This window comes from Lithobates pipiens, unplaced genomic scaffold, assembly GCF_037356315.1.
Source record: "Lithobates pipiens isolate NorthernLeopardFrog02 unplaced genomic scaffold, aLitPip1_a1.2 Scaffold_1, whole genome shotgun sequence".
Taxonomy (NCBI): Eukaryota; Metazoa; Chordata; class Amphibia; order Anura; family Ranidae; genus Lithobates; species Lithobates pipiens.
In genome coordinates, this window is record NW_027507685.1 from 230244200 (window position 1) to 230265517 (window position 21318).

General features: G+C 51.6%; 1 protein-coding gene and 1 long non-coding RNA gene across 2 annotated transcripts in view; one reads left to right on the forward strand and one right to left on the reverse strand.

Moving 5' to 3' along the window:
• Window positions 1–940: 940 nt before the first annotated feature.
• On the reverse strand, window positions 941–3428 carry LOC143984181 (uncharacterized). The gene is made up of 2 exons (XR_013274716.1): window positions 2948–3428; window positions 941–1182 (listed from the first exon to the last, which is right to left on the reverse strand). It is a non-coding gene; the product is annotated as an uncharacterized LOC143984181 (long non-coding RNA).
• LOC143984175 (class I histocompatibility antigen, F10 alpha chain-like) overlaps window positions 2410–21318 on the forward strand; it is a 43398-nt gene continuing 24489 nt past the window's right edge. The window contains exons 1-3 of the mRNA XM_077484475.1: window positions 2410–2590; window positions 11819–12079; window positions 17518–17793. Coding sequence (XP_077340601.1) covers window positions 2536–2590; window positions 11819–12079; window positions 17518–17793 — 592 coding nt within the window. The 5' untranslated portion in view covers window positions 2410–2535. The remainder of the gene's footprint in view (window positions 2591–11818; window positions 12080–17517; window positions 17794–21318) is intronic.

Below are 21318 nucleotides of genomic sequence, written 5' to 3' on the forward strand. Positions count from 1 at the left end.
CAAATTTCTTGAGAACCCTATTCGTGCCCTGTGCCTTGTCCTTCCCATACAATATTGTAATTATGTCTTTAACAGCATAACATTTCTGAGATTCCTCCTGGGGTATACCATGTGTCTGGCCCATTTTGACAGTCCTGCCTAGGTGGCGTTTGGATCACTTACTAAGTGTCTCGTTGCCTTCTCCTCCTAGGGTGCCAAAATACTAAAAACCTCTCCTGGATGAGATTTCTGAAATCGAATTACCTTATATGCTAGCCAACTGACAAATATTATGACCAGACTGACAGCTACAACATATACAAGCATTCCTTTTGGTGGCCAAACACATATAACTAGATCTCCGGGCTTTGTGGAGACCTTATTCCCTTCCCATTACCATGGAATCTCTCAGCAATCGTTTCTTATTCCTGCTTTATTGAGGCAGTCAGGACTTATACTTTCAACCCGTTTTTAGGCTCATGAATCAAAAAGCGTATATCAAACTTAAGTGTCGGACCCCCAAAGTACTCTTACGAGTTAAGGGCGCATTCCGTTACCCATTGGGATGATATATGTTTCAATTCACACCATACAAACAGGGCTTATCTCAGTCACAACAGACAGATGACAAGTAGACAGACAAGAAACAACGGTAACATAAGCCAAAATATTAAGTTCAAGACCCGCTTACTACAGAGGTTGGTGTTTACCTGAAGAACAATTCAGACAGATCAGGTGGGCACAAATCTAAGAAGCACAGAGTTTATAAGAAAATAAAGCTTTTCTTACCTGCGCAGGATTTGTCTGTGGTTCTTGATGTGCCCGGCCTCTTTCTGCGGGTCCCTGTTCGGGCGCCAGAAATGTTAGGTGTGACCTCAACAAGTCACCTATTTGTCAGGTTATGTTACCGTTTCCCAATTGTTAGTTAGAGTTCTTATCTAAGCAAAGAGACACGGAGGTATTCAGTATTTCTGCTCAGAAGTCCGTGCTTAACTCTGACTCTGAGGCTCTTTATTACTTCTCTTTTATAGACAGAAAAGGGCAAGCATCAGCAATGTAAAAAAAACAACAATTTGCAAAGAAAAGGCAATTCTCCAGGTGTTATCAGCTGATAAGACAATCTTCTGGGCATAGACTGCTTTTTAGGGCTGATGTGGCCTCTTCTTATGCGTACGTGACTAAAGATGATGAGTCCTTATTTTACTGAGAAGGATAAAGACAGACAAGTATTTAGTAAGACATACTGTCAACCATTTTGTTTCCACATACCTTAATCCTTACATTATAATCTCCCCTCCACCAAAGTGACACTATCTGCCTGGAGTTTGCATGTTCTCCCTGTGCCTGCGTGGGTTTCCTCTGGGTACTCTGATTTTCCTCCTACACTCCAAAGACATGCTGGTAGGTTAATTAGATCCTATCTAAAAAAATTGGCCCTAGTATGTGTATGTATTTTTAAGTGCGTCGATACCCTGCGGGATAAAGGGCCACGCTATACCGCAGATGGACACCAGTGGCAAAAAGCACCCTGAGGCGATTGAGTTTGCATAGGTAGGGCTATGCAAGTCACTCATTCATTCACTCATTCATTTATTCATTCATTCACCAAATTATTTGGACCAGAGCACAAAGCAAGGTCCATAAAGACATGGATGAGCGAGTCTAGGGTGGGGGAACCCCAGTTCTGACCTCAACCCGATAGAACACCTTTGGGATGATTAGAGTAGAGACTGTCAGGCCTTCTCGTCCAACATCAGTGCCTAACCTCAGAAATGAGCGTCAACAGAAGCTTATTGTTAGACCAGCTTCTGTCAAGTGACCCTGCTGGAAAACCAGCATTCTATCAGCCAATACCATTGGATGCTCATGCAGTGCTGATCAGTGTGTTCTAATGGAGGAGAGTCCCCGCTGTCAGACTACAATAGCATAGCGGGGGAGAACCCTGTTTTAACATCGCTTGTGTGGATTCAGGGATCTGCAAGTTTTTTTTGTTCAACCTGCTGCATGAATAAAATAAAAACTCCCAGTATATACTCAGCTTTAATAAGGGCCGGTTCACACTGCTGCTGTGCGAATTTAGCGCGATTTTGTTGCGATTGCTTTTCGAGTTTGTATTGCGAATTCTTTATGTGTTCTTGCGATTCTACTGCAAACTTTGCAGTCTATGGAGCTGAATTCGCATCGCACACGGATCAAACTCGGACAGGACCCTTTTTTTACGCAGCTTAGATTCGCAACGCATTGATGTGAACGGCACTCATGGAAAACAATGTTATTAAAATGACTTGCGAATTTGAGCGATTGCAACGGCGAGAATTCGCAAGAGAATTTGCAGCAGTGTGAACCCTTACAAGAGAGCAGCCGAGCCCTCGATCTATTCTTAGTGCAAATATTCTGCATACTGTATTCTGTTCAGTTTCGTTTCTAATTGAAAACACCCACACACACACACACCACACCCATCTGCCTCAGAATGGCCGCCACAATGCAGGCTTTTCCCTGACACGCTGGGAGTGTTCAGCTGGGCCTAAAATATATTACCCTTGGAGAGTGAAGATGACCCCCCTTATCCCCATTATCCTGATTACTGTGATGTCAGGAGTGTGCGGTGGTGAGTATGCGGATCAGTCACAGAATATTGACAAACTACAAGATATAACAGTCTCTATGTCTCTCTCTCTTAGACAGGCACACTGTGCGGTGATATATAACAGTCTCTATGTCTCTCTCTTGGACAGTCACACGGTGCGGTGATATATAACAGTCTCTATGTCTCTCTCTTGGACAGTCACACTGTGCGGTGATATGTTGAAGGCTGAGCCTGAGAGGGCTATTTAAACCTCCTCCTCTGTCAGGGCCAGTGTCGTTAGGGTTTCTGAGCGGGCGGCAGCGGAGCCTGTCTGTGGTTTGTGCTTGCTGTTTCTGGGTTGTGGGCGACGTCCCCCCCCTCACATCTCTGGGTTTTCACCTGGGTGGTGGCCGCTCTGCCGTCTGCCTTGCAGCACATGTTCCAGCTGTGCGTGTGGTGGGGGGGGGGGCAGTCCAGCCATCCTTCACCACCCTCCGGTCCCTCTGGATAACATGCCGCCCGCCCGCGTTCATACCAGGGGGGAGCGGGGTGCATCTGTCATTTCATTATCACTCTCCCTGCCCGCCCACTCCCCATGTTTTCTAGCTCCACTAGGGAGCCGGCCGCCAGCTCCTCTCTCCACAAACCCACGTGGCGGCCGGCTGATTCTCCCTGGGTGGGGGGGAAGGGGTGATCGGCTGCCGTTAGGCTCCGCTCCCATACACGACTGTCACCAGGAAGCTGTATAGAGCCTTTCTGTTTGGTTGGCCGCCCGCAGGATCCTCGGGGGAGAGGGGGAGGTGATCGGCTCCCCCTCTCCCCTCACACATGCAGAGCGCCCACCGGTTCTCCTGGGGGGGAGGGGGAGGTGTTCGGCCGCCGCCGGTGTAGTGTCATATTTTGCTGCCTATCACAGAATGGTGCAGAAGTGACGTTGCCGCCAGAAATTGCGTACTGTGCATACGCAAAGCGTTCCAAACACTCGCGCCGTGCGTTCCAACATAGTTTCAGCAATACAGTTCAGCGAAACCATCACATAATGTTACGGAAGTGACGTTACAGACAACACAAACACTGGGCCGTGCGTTACAACACTAATACTTCCCTTGTTACCTAGTATCATTATTTACCAACCATGCTAGGCTACATGTGGTGTTAGGTTCTGCATTGCTGGGACTTGTAGTGCCTATCCTTATCCCCATGCTTCAATGTTCAGTGTCCTCATCCTTATCCCCCTGCTTCAATGTTCAGTGTCCTTATCCCTATCCCCGAGCTTCAATGTTCAGTGTCCTCATCCCTATCCCCGGGCTTCAATGTTCAGTGTCCTCATCCCTATCCCCGGGGCTTCAATGTTCAGTGTCCTCATCCCTATCCCCGGGCTTCAATGTTCAGTGTCCTCATCCCTATCCCCGGGGCTTCAATGTTCAGTGTCCTCATTCTTATCCCCATGCTTCAATGTTCAGTGTCCTCATCCCTATCCCCGAGCTTCAATGTTCAGTGTCCTCATCCTTATCCCTGTGATTCAATGTTCAGTGTCCTCATCCCTATCCCCGAGCTTCAATGTTCAGTGTCCTCATCCTTATCCCTGTGATTCAATGTTCAGTGTCCTCATCCCTATCCCCGGGCTTCAATGTTCAGTGTCCTCATTCTTACCCCCATGCTTCAATGTTCAGTGTCCTCATCCCTATCCCCGGGCTTCAATGTTCAGTGTCCTCATCCCTATCCCCGGGCTTCAATGTTCAGTGTCCTCATCCCTATCCCCGAGCTTCAATGTTCAGTGTCCTCATCCTTATCCCTGTGCTTCAATGTTCAGTGTCCTCATCCCTATCCCCAAGCTTCAATGTTCAGTGTCCTCATCCTTATCCCCGTGCTTCAATGTTCAGTGTCCTCATCCCTATCCCCGAGCTTCAATGTTCAGTGTCCTCATCCCTATCCTCGTGCTTCAATGTTCAGTGTCCTCATCCCTATCCCCGAGCTTCAATGTTCAGTGTCCTCATCCTGATCCCCATGCTTCAATGTTCAGTGTCCTCATCGAAGCAGGGGGATAAGGATGATGACACTGAACATTGAAGCAGGGGGATAGGGATGAGGACACTGAACATTGAAGCATGGGGATCAGGATGAGGACACTGAACATTGAAGCCCGGGGATAGGAATGAGGACACTGAACATTGAAGCAGGGGGATAGGGATGAGGACACTGAACATTGAAGCACTGGGATAAGGATGAGGACACTGAACATTGAAGCAGGGGGATAGGGATGAGGACACTGAACATTGAAGCACGGGGATAAGGATGAGGACACTGAACATTGAAGCACGGGGATAAGGATGAGGACACTGAACATTGAAGCACGGGGATAAGGATGAGGACACTGAACATTGAAGCACAGGGATAGGGATGAGGACACTGAACATTGAAGCTCGGGGATAGGGATGAGGACACTGAACATTGAAGCATGGGGATAGGGATGAGGATGCTGAACATTGAAGCAGGGGGATAGGGATGAGGACACTGAACATTGAAGCATGGGGATAAGGATGAGGACACTGAACATTGAAGCAGGGGGATAGGGATGAGGACACTGAACATTGAAGCAGGGGGATAGGGACGAGGACACTGAACAATGAAGCAGGGGGATAGGGACGAGGACACTGAACATTGAAGCAGGGGGATAGGGATGAGGACACTGAACATTGAAGCTCGGGGATAGGGATGAGGACACTGAACATTGAAGCATGGGGATAAGGATGAGGACACTGAACATTTAAGCAGGGGGATAGGGATGAGGACACTGAACATTGAAGCAGGGGGATAAGGATGAGGACATTGAAGCACGGGGATAAGGATGAGGACACTGAACATTGAAGCAGGGGGATAAAGATGAGGACACTGAACATTAAAGCATGTAGCTCAGGATAGGCACTACAAGTCCCAGCAATGCAGAATCTAACACCGCATGTAGCCTAGCATGGTTGGTAAAAAATGATACTAGGTAACAAGGGAAGTATTAGTGTTGTAACGCACGGCCCAGTGTTTGTGTTGTCTGTAACGTCACTTCCGTAACATTATGTGATGGTTTCGCTGAACTGTATTGCCAAAACTATGTTGGAACGCACGGCGTGAGTGTTTGGAACGCTTTGCGCATACGCAGTACGCAATTTCTGCCGGCTCCCCTTCCCCCCTCACATGTGCAGTGTACCGCCTGATTCCTGGCGGGGGGAGGGGGAGGTGTTCAGCCGCTGCTGGCTCCCCTTCCCCCCCTCACACGTGCAGAGTACCGGCCGATTCCTGGCGGGGGGAGGGGAGGTGTTCGGCCTTTGCCGGATCCCCTCCCCCCCCTCACACGGGGAGGTGTTCGGCCGCCGCCGGCTCCCCCTCTCCTCTCACACGTGTTCCAGCCTGGCCATGCCTGCCGCCCACAGTCTCCCCTCAGCTCTCCTGCGGGCAGCCCGCCCGGTATTGCCGCCGGGGGGAGGGGGGTGATCGGCCGCTCTTCACCCACACTCTCCCCGGGAGTCGGTGTGTGGCTGCTAGGGAGCAGAGGGGTGTGCATGTCCGCTCTGCGCTGTCCCGGGCAGGACAGGTCAGGGTGGAAACATATGTTGAGATTTGCCTATACATTGAGCTACCTTATATCCTTATCTGCTGAATGTTTGACTGTTTAGCCAGTTTGTCACTGAATGTACTGTAAGTTCTGCGTATGTATTTTTTCCAAGGCTTTTAGACTGATGCCAGGAGAGTCCCCCTTGTTGTATTTTTTGGCTACATCTGGTGCCCCCCATGCCAGCTTGTGCTTTGGAAGCATAGAAGGACAACTTATGTATTTCCACTCTTTATTGCCCCTATTAAAGTTCATCCCCCTCCTGAGCACCACGTGGTGGGCCGCTCCCCCCCCCCTTTTGAGCTCCGCGTGATGGGTCCCCCCACCCCCCCTGAGCTCCACGTGGTGTGTCCCCCCACCACCCCCCCTGAGCTCCACGTGATGTGTCCCCCCACCCCCCCTGAGCTCCACGTGGTGGGTCTCCCCACCCCCCCTGAGCTCCACGTGGTGGGTCTCCCCACCCCCCCTTCTGAGCTCCACGTGGTGGGTCTCCCCACCCCCCCTTCTGAGCTCCACGTGGTGGGTCTCCCCACCCCGCCTCCTGAGCTCCACGTGGGGGGTCTCCCCACCCCCCCTCCTGAGCGCCACAAGGTGGGTCTCTCCCCCCCTCCTGAGTGCCACGTGGTGGGTCTCTCCCCCCTCCTGAGCTCCACGTGGTGGGTCTCTCCCCCCCCCCCTGAGCTCCACGTGGTGGGTCTCTCCCCCCCTGAGCTCCACGTGGTGGGTCTCTTCTCCCCCCTGAGCTCCACGTGGTGGGTCTCTTCTCCCCCCTGAGCTCCACGTGGTGGGTCTCTTCTCCCCCCTGAGCTCCACGTGGTGGGTCTCTTCTCCCCCCTGAGCTCCACGTGGTGGGTCTCTTCTCCCCCCTGAGCTCCACGTGGTGGGTCTCTTCTCCCCCCTGAGCTCCACGTGGTGGGTCTCCCCCCCCCCTCCTGAGCTCCACGTGGTGGGTCTCCCCCCCCCCCTCCTGAGCTCCATGTGGTGGGTCTCCCCCCCCCTCCTGAGCTCCATGTGGTGGGTCTCCCCCCCCTCCTGAGCTCCACGTGGTGGGTCTCCCCCCCTCCTGAGCTCCACGTGGTGGGTCTCCCCCCCCTCCTGAGCTCCACGTGGTGGGTCTCCCGGGGGTCCCCCCCTCCTGAGCTCCACGTGGTGGGTCTCCCCCCCTCCTGAGCTCCACGTGGTGGGTCTCCCCCCCCTCCTGAGCTCCACGTGGTGGGTCTCCCGGGTCTCCCCCCCTCCTGAGCTACACGTGGTGGGCCTCCTGAGCTCCACGTGGTGGCCCCCCCGTGCTCTATGTGGTGGGTTTCCTCCCCCCACCCACCTGAGCTCCACGCGGCGGGTCTCCCCACCCACCTGAGCTCCTCGTGGCGGGTCTCCCCACCCGCCTGAGCTTCATGTGACATTTCTGTCACAGCTCTCAGTCTAGCATTTCTGTCATGGCATTTCTGTCTCGGCGTTGCTGTCTCAAGTGTTCTGTCCTGCATTTCCGTCACAGCGTTTCTGTGCAGCTTTTCCGTCACAGCGTTCTGTGCGGCTTTTCCGTCACTGCGTTCTGTGCTGCATTTCCGTCACAGCGTTCTGTGCGGCTTTTCCGTCACAGCGTTCTGTGCTGCATTTCCGTCACAGCGTTCTGTGCTGCATTTCCGTCACAGAGTTCTGTGCTGCATTTCCGTCACAGAGTTCTGTGCTGCATTTCCGTCACAGAGTTCTGTGCTGCATTTCCGTCACAGCGTTCTGTGCTGCATTTCCGTCACAGCGTTCTGTGCTGCATTTCCGTCACAGCGTTCTGTGCTGCATTTCTGTCACAGCGTTCTGTGCTGCATTTCCGTCACAGCGTTCTGTGCTGCATTTCCGTCACAGCGTTCTGTGCTGCATTTCCGTCACAGCGGACTGTCCAGTTTTTCAGTCATAGTGTTTCTGTCCAGCATGTCTGGCATAGCGTTTCTGCCCCTGGATGCCTGTCATAGTGTTCTGCCCCGGCATGTCTGTCGTAGCTTTCTGCCCTTGGACTGCTGTAATAGCGTTCTGACCCTGAACTGCTGTCATAGCGTGCTGCCTCTGGACTGCTGTGGCGTTCTGAACCAGGATTTCTGTCATGGCATTCTGAATCAGGATTTCTGGCTTTTCATTCAAGTCTCTGCGTTTCAGTCTTGGTTGTTGCTGTCATTGCGTTTTGCCTCTGGTTCTGTCACTACGTTTCTGCATCAGCATTAAGTTTCAGCGTTTTCTGTCATGGTTTTTTTCTTCATGGCATGTTGTGTTTCTGTCTCAGCGTTTTCTGTTTTTGTGTTTGCTGCCAGCATGCCTGTCATGGTATTTTAGACTTGGTGTTCAGTCTCAGAGGGGTGTTGTTCACTCATGGCATACTCTGGTAGTCGTTCGTCCTTGTTGATTGTCATGTCCCATTGTGTCTGTGTCATGTTTGTTCCTGGGTCAGGTAGCTAGGGCTCACACGTCAGGATCTGTCACGTCTATATTTATTGATTGTTGTCCGCAATCTTCTCGTCCGTATACCATACGTCATACGTTGCATGTTCATTCACCACATATATACGACTACCCACCATTGCCTGTGGGTACACTAGCCCTGAGTTTCAGTTAATTACCTGTCTCTGCACTTCAGGTTACTTGGGCTCACTTACCACTTACATGTGGGTGGGGGGGGTCTGTCCATCAGGTTCTTTTACGTGCAGTGGTCTTGACTTTTCTGCTCATGTTTCATTCCTAGTTAGGCAGGGGGGTATTGTTGTTCTCATGTCTGGTTGTCTGTCATTTCTCTAGTTTGTGTTTCAGGTTGGGCCGTCTTGGCATCTATACCGATATCATCCATGCTTGATATCACTTCCTTCAGCCCGGCCGTTGTTGGGGGCTAGTTGATTGGTGCTGATGTCTTTTCACCACTGGGCTCACCCTTGGGTCAGAAGCCATCAAAAAATGTTTCCTTCAGTTGATGTCCTGTTGTGTTGAGGCCCTGGTTACTGCCCAGGGATGTATAGTCTCTCTCAGGGTATTTGTTAAGCCATGTCCCCGTGACAGTCCTTGGGGGGGTATCATAATGGTTTTGGGTTCCACTCTTGGCTCTGATCTTGTTTGAACTTATTGCCTGGAGTTCCACTTAGGGACATCAGTCCAGTCATCTTTTCCGATCCCCAGCATGTTCCAAGTAGGGGGGGCTTGGGTATGTCTTTTATGCCATGGGGACTCCTTGGTTCAGGTTTCTTCACCTTCTTCACCTACATTTTGTGTCTTTTTGTCCTCTTCTCAGGCATACTGACCAGCTAGGCCAAGGCACACCTCAGGCCTTGGTTCTTAGGAGTATCACATTTCCCGCTTGAAGACTCTGACTACAAGTTGAAGGCTGGCCGCAGGCCAGCCTGTATTTGTAGGAGGTGCCTGAGAGAGCTATTTAAACCTCCTCCTCTGTCAGGGCCAGTGTCGTTAGGGTTTCTGAGTTCCCACCCACCCGTTCCCCAGTTTCATACATTCTCATAGTATTTTGTTCTTATTCTTACATTCAGGGTATGCCCTCTTCTCAGGCATACTGACCAGCTAGGCCAAGGCACACCTCAGGCCTTGGTTCTTAGGAGTATCGCATTTCCCGCTTGAAGACTCTGACTACAAATAACAGTCTGTATGTCTCTCTCTTAGACAGTCACACTGTACGGTGATATATAACAGTCTGTATGTCTCTCGCTCTCTGACAGTCACACTGTGCGGTGATATATAGCAGTCTCTATGTCTCTTTCGCTCTCTGACAGTCACACTGTGCGGATATATAACAGTCTCTGTCTCTTTCTCTTAGACAGTCACACTGTACGTTGATATATAACAGTCTGTATGTCTCTCTCTCTTAGACAGTCACCATGTGTGGTGATATATAACAGTCTCTATGTCTCTCTCTCTTAGACAGTCACACTGTGCGGTGATATATAACAGTCTGTGTGTGTCTCTCTCTCTCTCCCAGACTGTCACACTGTGCAGTCCAGACATCCCAAGTCTCCTGTGAGCCATGGGAGTCTCCCGCATTTGGCTGCGGGCTCCCGGACAGCCGCGATCGCAGGGCGATCTCCGGGCTGGGCTAGGGTTGCCACCTTTTCTTCAAGCCAAACCCAAACACTTTAGCGGCACATGGCAGTTTTTTTTTTTTTAAGGGGAAACGTGGAACTCTGATATAAGGGGGTTTCACCCACTTACATCAGAATTGTTAGCATTCTCCCTTAAATCATGGTTCCCAAAGCCACCCTTACATCAGAGTCCACAGAGCACCCCTTACATCTGAGTGCCCCTTACCATTGCACTCACTCGCTCAGAGGCAGGAGAGAGAAGGGAGGAAGGTGGCCTATGCACTTGGCGGTTGTCGCACTTGGTTAGTTGGGAAGCATACTGTAGGTGTGTGCAACCCATGCAGCAGAGGGAACCGTGCTGGATGATTAGGGTGTGCCCAGGCACGCCTAAGTTGGGGGGCCACAGTCTAGTTTGAATAATATGTCCGGGTTTCAGGGAGTCTGAACCCAAACTGTCCAGACCCTTGGCTCCAGCAGCCAGACCCCAAGACCAGCAGCCCAGCTTCAGCAGCCAGACCCCTTGTCCCAGCAGCTGGACCCTTGATCCCAGGAGTCGGACTCTTGGCTCCAGAAGCTGGACCCTTGGCCCCAGCAGACAGGCCCTTAGGCCCAGCAGCCAGATCCCTTGCCCCAGCAGCTAGATCCCTTGCCTTAGCAGCCAGACCCCAGGACCAGCAGCCCAGCTCCAGCAGCCATACCCCTGGCCCCAGCAGCCATACCCCTGGCCCCAGCAGCCATACCCCTGGCCCCAGCAGCCATACCCCTGGCCCCAGCAGCCATACCCCTGGCCCCAGGAGCCATACCCATGGCCCCAGCAGCCGGACCCTTGGTTCCAACAGCCAGACCCCAGGACCAGCAGCCCAGCTCCAGCAGCCAGAGCCCTGGCCCCAGCAGCCAGACCCCTGGTCCCAGCAGCCGGACCCCAGGCCCAAGCAGTCAGACCCCAGGACCAGCAGCCCAGCTCCAGCAGCCAGACCTCTGGCCCCAGCAGCCAGACCCCAGGAGCAGCATCCCAGCTCCAGCAGCCAGACCCCTGGCCCCAGAAGCCAGATCCTAGGCCCCAGCAGCAAGACTCCAGGACCAGAAGCCCAGCTCCAGCAGCCAGACCCCTGGCCCCAGCAGCCAGACCCCAGAACCCCAGGACAAGCAGCCCAGCCCCAGCAGCTATGTGATCAGGCTGCATTTCATTGGCACTGGTATAGCTGCATTTAATTGGCACTGACTAGGCAGCATTTGATTGGCACTGGTGATGTATAACACATAGTCACACTGTGCTGTGATGTATAACAGTCTGTATGTCACTCTCTCTCAGACAGTCACACTGTGCTGTGATTTATAACAGTCTGTATATCTCTCTCTCTCTCTCTCTCTCTCTCTCTCTCTCTCTCTCTCTCTCTCTCTCTCTCTCTCTCTCTCTCTCTCTCTCTCTCTCTCTCTCTCTCTCTCTCTCTCTCTCTCTCTCTCTGTATGGTGATATATAACAGTCTCTATGTCTCCCTCTTAGACAGTTAAACTGTGTGGTGATATTTAACAGTCTCTATGTCTCCCTCTTAGACAGTTAAACTGTGTGGTGATATTTAACAGTCTCTATGTCTCTCTCAGACAGTCACATATTGCAGTATTATTGCACAGCGACCTCATCCTCAGAATTTGGCCAGCCAGAATTTTCGATAGTTGGATACATAGATGATATACAGATTATGCGGTATATGAGTGACATTGGCCGAGATATTCCGGTGGCTAACTGGATGAAGAAGGAAGATCAAAAGTACTGGGACCGTCAGACGCTGATTTCTAAACAATTGGAAGATTTATTTAAAGAGATGGTGAAGAAAACTATGACACGCTTCAATCAGACTAGAGGTGAGACCAGGGCCGGCCCTACCATGGGACCCGATGGAGCGATGGCTCCAGGCGGCACTTTCAGGGAATCGCAAATTTCCGCCAGCCTGCCAGTGCTTCTATGTCCAACTTTCTTCTCTCCCGCCCTGCGCCTGCCGCCCCCTCCTTTTCGCATTATCTACTTTGAAGTCATTGGTAGTTATGACCAGTGTCCTAGCAAGCAATGACGCTTGCCAATGCTCGGTCCACCTCAGCTCCGCCCCCTAATCTCAGCTCCCCCAGTCCCTCTCTGCATGCAGAGCAAAGCAGCGGCTGGTGTCTTGTCGAATACTGTCCCCCATCGGATAGTGTCTGCCATATACTGCGCTTGCGCAGTATGGAGGACAAAGGAGACACCGAAGTCTCCGAAGGTGAACAGCTGATCGTCAGCTCTAAATGGCGTCTGCGTCCAGGTTCAAGCCCCACCATCCAAGTGGACATAGAGCTAGAATATGCAGAGCATGGCAAGCGAAGTGAGCCCGCGAGGGGCCCTGTTACAAAGCGGTGACTATTAAGTGTGCAGGCGTCGTGTACAGCTTATGATCAGCTGTTCAACTTCAGAAACTTTCGGCGTCTCCTTGTCTTCCGTACTGTGCAAGCGATGGGCGGACACTATCCGATGGGGGTCCTTTCTTGGCAGAACTCCGGCCTGACCCCCTCACCCCTGTCAATGCAGCGCTTCTTGCAGGAGCCCAGCAGAAGGAGCAGCCAGTGTACAGGGAGCAAGTGCAACCCACAGCTTACAGAATGGTCCATCCCACTGTCCCTCTGTCCATCCCACTGTTCTCTTGTGCATGCCACTATCCCCTGTCCATCCCACTGTCCCCCCATCCATCCCACTGTCCCCCCGTCCATCCCACTGTCCCCCCGTCCATCCCACTGTCCCCCCGTCCATCCCACTGTCCCCCCGTCCATCCCACTGTCCCCCCGTCCATCCCACTGTCCCCCCGTCCATCCCACTGTCCCCCCGTCCATCCCACTGTCCCCCCGTCCATCCCACTGTCCCCCCGTCCACCCCACTGTCCCCCCGTCCACCCCACTGTCCCCCCGTCCACCCCACTGTCCCCCCGTCCACCCCACTGTCCCCCCGTCCACCCCACTGTCCCCCCGTCCACCCCACTGTCCCCCCGTCCAGCCCACTGTCCCTCTGTCCACCCCACTGTCCCTCTGTCCACCCGACTGTCCATCCCACTGTCCTTCTGTCCATCCAACTGTTCCCCTGTCCATCCCACTGTTCCCTCTGTCCACTCCACTGTCCCCCTGTTCATCTCACTGTCCCTCTATCCATCCCACTGTCCTCCATATTTATCCCACTGTCCCCCTATCCATCCCACTGTCCCTCTGTCCATTCCACTGTCCTCCTATTCCTCCCACTGTGCCCCTGTCCATCCCACTGTGCCCCTGTCCATCCCACTGTGCCCTGTCCATCCCACTGTATCCCTGTCCATCCCACTGTACCTCTGTCCATCCAACTGTTCCCCTGTCCATCCAACTGTTCCCCTGTCCATCCAACTGTTCCCCTGTCCATCCAACTGTTCCCCTGTCCATCCAACTGTTCCCCTGTCCATCCAACTGTTCCCCTGTCCATCCAACTGTTCCCCTGTCCATCCAACTGTTCCCCTGTCCATCCCACTGTTCCCCTGTTCCTCCCACTGCCCCCCTGTTCCTCCCACTGCCCCCCTGTTCCTCCCACTGCCCCCCTGTTCCTCCCACTGCCCCCCTGTTCCTCCCACTGCCCCCCTGTTCCTCCCACTGTCCCTCTGTTCATCCCACTGTCCTCCTATCCATCCCCCTGTCCCAATGTCTTACTGTCCATCCCACTGTCCCCCTGTCCATCCCACTGTGCACCCCCCTGTCCACCCCCCTGTCCATCCCACGGTCCCTCTATCCATCCCACGGTCGCCCTGTCCATCCCACTGTCGCCCTGTCCATCCCACTGTCGCCCTGTCCACTCCACTGTCGCCCTGTCCACTCCACTGTCGCCCTGTCCACTCCACTGTCGCCCTGTCCACTCCACTGTCGCCCTGTCCACTCCACTGTCGCCCTGTCCACTCCACTGTCGCCCTGTCCACCCCACTGTCGCCCTGTCCACCCCACTGTCGCCCTGTCCACCCCACTGTCGCCCTGTCCACCCCACTGTCGCCCTGTCCACCCCACTGTCGCCCTGTCCTAGCCACTGTCGCCCTGTCCTAGCCACTGTCGTCCTGTCCTAGCCACTGTCGCCCTGTCCACCCCACTGTCGCCCTGTCCACCCCACTGTCGCCCTGTCCACCCCACTGTCGCCCTGTCCTAGCCACTGTCGCCCTGTCCTAGCCACTGTCGCCCTGTCCTAGCCACTGTCGCCCTGTCCTAGCCACTGTCGCCCTGTCCTAGCCACTGTCGCCCTGTCCTAGCCACTGTCGCCCTGTCCTAGCCACTGTCGCCCTGTCCTAGCCACTGTCGCCCTGTCCTAGCCACTGTCGCCCTGTCCTAGCCACTGTCGCCCTGTCCTAGCCACTGTCGCCCTGTCCTAGCCACTGTCGCCCTGTCCACCCCACTGTCGCCCTGTCCACCCCACTGTCGCCCTGTCCACCCCACTGTCGCCCTGTCCACCCCACTGTCGCCCTGTCCACCCCACTGTCGCCCTGTCCACCCCACTGTCGCCCTGTCCATCCCACTATCCTCTTGTTCATCCCACTATCCTCTTGTTCATCCCACTATCCTCTTGTTCATCCCACTATCCTCCTGTCCATCCCATGGTCCCTCTATCCACCCCACTGTCCCCCTGTCCACCCCACTGTCCCCCTGTCCATCCCACTGTCCATACCATGGGCCCTCTATCCATCCCACTGTGTCTCTGTCCATCCCGCTGTCCCCCTGTCCATCCCGCTGTCCCCCTGTCCATCCCGCTGTTCTCCTGTGCATCACACTGTTCTCCTGTGCATCCCATTGTCCCCCTGTCCACCCCACTGTCCATCCCACTGTCCTCCTGTCCATCCCATGGTCCCTCTATCCATCCCACTGTGTCTCTGTCCGTCCCACTGTGTCTCTGTCCATCCCACTGTGTCTCTGTCCGTCCCACTGTGTCTCTGTCCGTCCCACTGTGTCTCTGTCCGTCCCACTGTGTCTCTGTCCGTCCCACTGTGTCTCTGTCCGTCCCTCTGTCCGTCCCACTGTCCCTCTGTCCGTCCCACTGTGTCTCTGTCCGTCCCACTGTGTCTCTGTCCGTCCCTCTGTCCGTCCCTCTGTCCGTCCCTCTGTCCGTCCCTCTGTCCGTCCCTCTGTCCGTCCCACTGTCCCCCTGTCCGTCCCACTGTCCCCCTGTCCGTCCCACTGTCCCCCTGTCCCTCCCACTGTCCCCCTGTCCCTCCCACTGTCCCCCTGTCCCTCCCACTGTCCCCCTGTCCATCCCACTGTCCCCCTGTCCATCCCACTGTCCCCCTGTCCATCCCACTGTCCCCCTGTCCATCCCACTGTCCCCCTGTCCATCCCACTGTCACTCCCTGTCCATCCCACGGTCCACTTGTCCATCCCACGGTCCCCCTGTCCACCCCACTGTCCTATTCCTCCCACTGTCCCACTGTCCATCCCACTGTCCCCCTGTCCATCCCACTGTCCCACTGTCCATCCCACTGTCCCCCTGTCCGTCCCACTGTCCATCCCACTGTCCCACTGTCCATCCCACTGTCCCCCTGTCCATCCCACTGTCCCCCTGTCCATCCCACTGTCCCCCTGTCCTTCTCAATGTCCCCCTGTCCTTCTCACTGTCCCCCTGTCCACCACATTGTCCCTCTGTCCACCCCACTGTTCTCCTGTGCATCCCACTGCCCATCCCACTGTCCCCCTGTCCATCCCACTGCCCATCCCACTGTCCCCCTCCCCATCTAACTGCCCCTCTGACTACTGTGCAGCCCCCCTGACCACTCTGCACCCCCCCATGACAGGTCCTCTTTATACTCCTATATACATGTATAGAGCCATGACAGGTCGACGTTAGTTATCATGATATGAAATATTGGATGTGGGGCATTTTGGTGGGCATGATTGTTTTTTTGGGGGGGGGGGGCATTTCATTCTTGGAACCAGGCAGTACAATGTCTTAGGTCAGCACTGGGGGAGACAGATGTTACACTGTACAGTTGGATTCACTGATCTGGAATCATTACTAGACCATTCCAACATCAATCACAGAGGGACCTGCAGTCAGTGACACATAGCCGGTGTCCCATCATATAAGGTCCCCCATCAGATAGTGTCCGCTGTGTACTGCGCATGCGCAGTACACAGCAACACAGATTCCGAAAATAGGCGAGGATGAACAGTGCCTGTGCCGTGAGTCCAGGTTCTATCCCCACCATCCAAGTGGACATAGAGTTGGAACATAAAAGAGCCGAGCGCAGTGAGGCTGAGCCCGGAGCGTGGTGAGCGAAGCTCGCCCACGAGGGGCCCTCTAATTTTCCCAACCCTATGTCTGCTTGGATGGTGGGGCTACCACCTACACTCACGGCGAAGGCACTGTTCAGCTTCTGAGATTTTTCTAAGCTTCTTCTGCCCCGTACTGCGCATGCGCAGTACGGGGTGGGCGCTATATGATGGCAGGACACTATCTGCCAGAACACCGGCATTCTATAGCAACCTCCTTTCCATTCAGACCTGAGATCACAGTGCCTGGCAAAGTTAGTCCTCTGGCTGTACATGATCATTAAACACATACTAATATGAGGGTACAATATTATTATTATTATTATTATTAATATACAGGATTTATATGGTGCCAACAGTTTGCACAATGCTTTACAACATGAGGGCAGACAGTACAGTTACAATACAATTTAATACAGGAGGAATCAGAGGGCCCTGCTCATTAGGACTAACAATAAGTGCTCTACTACCCTGAGCAAAATCTGGATTCCTGCAGCTGATCATGAAGCAGGGGTGAAGGAAGAGGAGACAGAGGATCTGATGAATAGTGGCCTATTTGTTAGCACTTCTGCCTTGCAACACTAAATGCCCAGTTTGTATAGCAGTCAGAATGTTACCTGCATGGAGTTTGAATATTCTCCCTTTGCTTGTATGGGTTCCTTCAAGTACCCCCGATGCAGTCTCCTAAAGACATGTTCATAGGTTAAATGGCTCCTGTCCAAAATGGCCTCAGTGTGAGTTTGCATGTATATGAGGTAGGGATCTTGGATTATGAGCTCCTTGAGGGCAGGGACTGATGTGAATGTATAGTGTGTAAAATTCTTAGTAAATTGTTGGTGCTATAAAAAAAAAGATAGGATATAGAGGGGCCAAAGTTGATTGTGGACACTTGGTAGAATAGGTTGAGATGGAGTTGAGTATGGTCTTGGTCTTGTCATGCTATATATAAACAGTATATTCAATGTGATGCACAATTACATGTGTTTCTCTCATGGACCATCTTCATGTTCACTGTACAGGGATCCACTATTGCCAATGGATATCGACATGTGAGCTGAGAGATAACAGCACCTCAGGGACTACGTATATTAGATACGATGGGAGAGATTTCATCTACCTGGATAAAGAAAGGGAGATCTGGATACACACCATGCATGAGGCTGAGCTCACCGCACAGGAATGGAACAGTCCTGGGAAAAAATGGGGGGATTTACAGAGCAGATATCTGGATAATGAATGTATACATTATTTGAAAAAGTTCCTTGAACATGGGAGAGAAGATCTGGAGAAAAGGGGTAACTGCACTGTATACTGTATATATTTGCAAAAGAGGAAAAGTGCATGTCCTTGTGCATGGGACCAACAGGCTTTAGTCGGTCACATGCAAACAACCAGTAGTATCATGCACTCCTTTTTCTTACCCAAAGTAAAAGATATTTTATTTTCACTGCATAGGTTTGTACAAAGGTGTACAACAGTTACAAGCTTCCAAAAGCTCCATCGCGCTCCATATATTTCACCTGATGAAAAACTGGGGGGCTTGAAACTGTTGTGCAGCTTTGTAAAAACCTGTGCACTAAAAATAAAATATCTTCTAATTTGTTCACTTGTCGTTTACTGACTGTATGCAGGACAAAACGTTACAAAGAAATATAACCAATGTTAAAGCTGAATTCCAGGAAGAGAAGACAAACTAATGCCGCATATACACAATCGGACATTCCGACAACAAATGTTCGATAGGAGCTTGTTGTCGGAAATTCCAACCATGTGTAGGCTCCATCGGACATTTTTTGTGTCATAATTTCTGACAACAAAAATTTGAGATCTGGTTCTCAAATTTTCTGACAACAAAATCCGTTCTCATTAATTCCGAGCGTGTGTAGACAATTCCGACGCACAAAATTCCACTCATACTCTGAATCAAGTACGAGATGGAAGTGCTCGGTCTGGTAAAACTAGCGTTTGTAATGGAGATAGCACATTCATCACGCTGAAAATTTTTAAATCTTTCAATGCAACGCATTCTCTTCTTTATAATGCTAGAATAATGAAGTTGTTTTGCTGCTGATATTCACACAGAGTACTGACAAACTGATTTCTTTATTATTTCTCGTGATCTCCTGAACAATATTTTTTTTTTTTTTTTTTTTACCACAAAACCATTATGATCTTGTATTTTTTAACCTCAAAGTGGTTGTTTGATATTGGTGTCCCTTGTTAATTTGACCTTGTATTTTAGATATGTGCCTGCCTACTCACAAACAAACTGTCCTTTTTTAATTCAAACACATAGCCAATGATTTGTGCAAAACAATAGACATTTATTAAGGGGGTCATAACAAAATAAAGAGGAAGGCAACACTGGATAAACTGGTGAAATTAGCGAAGCCTTTGTAACCCAGGGCACACATCAACTATTTGATATGCAAAATTGGTAGCCTGAGGAGTCCATTTAATAGGGAGCACAATCCGGTCCAGGACTCAGAGAGATTAGGAACAGCAGCAGATGACACATATGCCCTCAGGCTATGGTCATACAACAGCCTGCGTCTTTTGTCAGACCATCACTTTCTTGTCTTCCTTCCATGCTTCCTTCCACGTTTACTTCCAGGCTGTGGCTCTGGTGTTGTATTTGTGGCAGGAGGTGGAGGAGGAGGAGTAGGATGGCCCAACTCGCACAGGTGGGTTTTGCTTGTGAGTTCACCCCTCAAACCATTATTTAGGGCCAGATATATCACTTCTTCACAAATGAGGCATTGGCCCACCTCCATTTCCTGCATTTGTTGGCAGCCATAGGCCTCAAGAAGAATGGGGGGGTTCTGAGGGCCGCAGAAGCCTACCAAATTAACCCAAGTGCTGACCCCTCCATGCTCCTCCCTTTCCTGGGCCTTTTTTGTTGAAGGCGAAGGGGTGGGACCTAGGTTTCGGTCAGGCTGCTACCTCCTGGCTGCCACTTTCCCCTGCCACCTCCTGGCTGCCACTTTCCCCTGCCACCTCCTGGCTGCCACTTTCCACAGTCTCATCCTGGCTAAGGCTTTCCTATGTATGAAAAAGGGACATAGTTTTAGTTTATTGTTCATCAATCACAAACAATTTTGAGAAATCTGTTTAACAATGCTATACCTGACTTAAGTTGGGCTCCTCCACATCTTCTTCCTGGGTGGAAGGCCCAGGTTGTATGTCGGAAGCCTCAGCTGGGGTGGAAGGAAGAGTGGAAGGAAGGGTTGAGAGTGATGGCCTGATTTCAGTCTGGTCTGACAGAAATCGCAGTCTGTCATAGTGCCACAGCCTGGGTACATAAATGCTATCTGCTGCTGCTCCTGATCTCATGGAATCCTGGACCTTCTTGCACTCCCCTGTTATAAGTGCTCCTCAGGCCACCAATTTTGCACTTCAAATAGGGGATGGCTGCCGTAGGGATTTGCGGCTTTACAAATTCTAGCAATTTATCCAGTGCTGCCTGCCTCTTTAGTCGATTTGTATAAAAGGGGTGTTTTGTCTGCCACAGACAGGGCAGCTCTCTGTACAAATAAATGAATTGGGGGAGAAAATCATGATCTTTGAATCGATCCATTTTATCTGCAAGACACAATACAAGACAAACCCTAATGTCAGTCTAATCTCTCCTAATCTTGTCCCAATATAGGCCTCAATCTCTAAGCAGTATAGGCCACTGATGCCCCAAGTTAAAATTGTACCATCCTTAGAACGATCAGTGCTTCCGCTACTCCTTCCTCCGCTCACAGATCGGATGTACGACACCCGCGTTTTTATACGCTGCACATGCCTGAAGCTCCGCCCACCCCTGACCTTCTATCTAGTATATTCCCCGCCCCTTCTCTTTCGGCGCAGTGGGAGAGCACATGGCAGAGAAAGAACGCAGTGCATGCAGACAGCAGCAACGAAAGGCCGGAGCTATGAATATCCTGATCCCGGAGGAGATTTAAGGCCTCAAATATGTCCTTTGTAGAGATGGTGGAGATGGTGGACATCTTGAAGAGGGCCGACTATGATGGGAGAAGTCTACACAGGAATTTTGGGGTACCACGATCCAAGGATCAATTGAGGAAACGCTGGCCAGACCAGAAATTGAGGGAGCACGATCAGTATAGAAGGATCAGGAAACTGCTTCTAAAAAGTAAGTAGTTGTCATGTGTTCATATTATTATTATTACTTTAGTGATGCTCCATGTGCTTTTCTTTACTGTTGTACAGTTTAAAATGGCAACTTTCATGTTTGTGTGCACAGTAATCGTTCTTTGTAAACATCGATCGTTCACCCGCTAATACAGTGTTTTTGGCAGATGCAGGTTAACTACATTTGGTCATGCCTATTTGTATTCAAAGAAGTTTATGACATTGTTGTCTAGATGGGTTTGTAACTAGAAGGAAATGCAAATTTGATTCAGTGTAAGGAGAGGACACTCAGCAGCTATTTACACATCTTGACACAGGAGCACTAGTGTGGGACACCAGAACAAGGGTTCTCCAGTGGATACTAGAAGGTCTTTACATGTGTGATACTTTACCAAAAAAAAAAGTATTCCAGCTTTAAGAAAGGGATAAAATCATGTATTCAGCTTGGAACTCTGCCAAAACAGACAATTGTACCACACTTCCAAGCAATGTTTCATATTCCTATTACTGCTCTCAAATATCTGTGTGCTAAGTATACCTTTTTTTATTTAAATAGGGGAGAAAAGACTTGGGATATCTGAGGACACCAGGGACCCGCAACCTCCCAAAGAAGGGTAACTCAGCACACCACAACCTGAGGATGTGGAGGAAGGAGAGGTTTATGAAGTGGGTGAAATAGT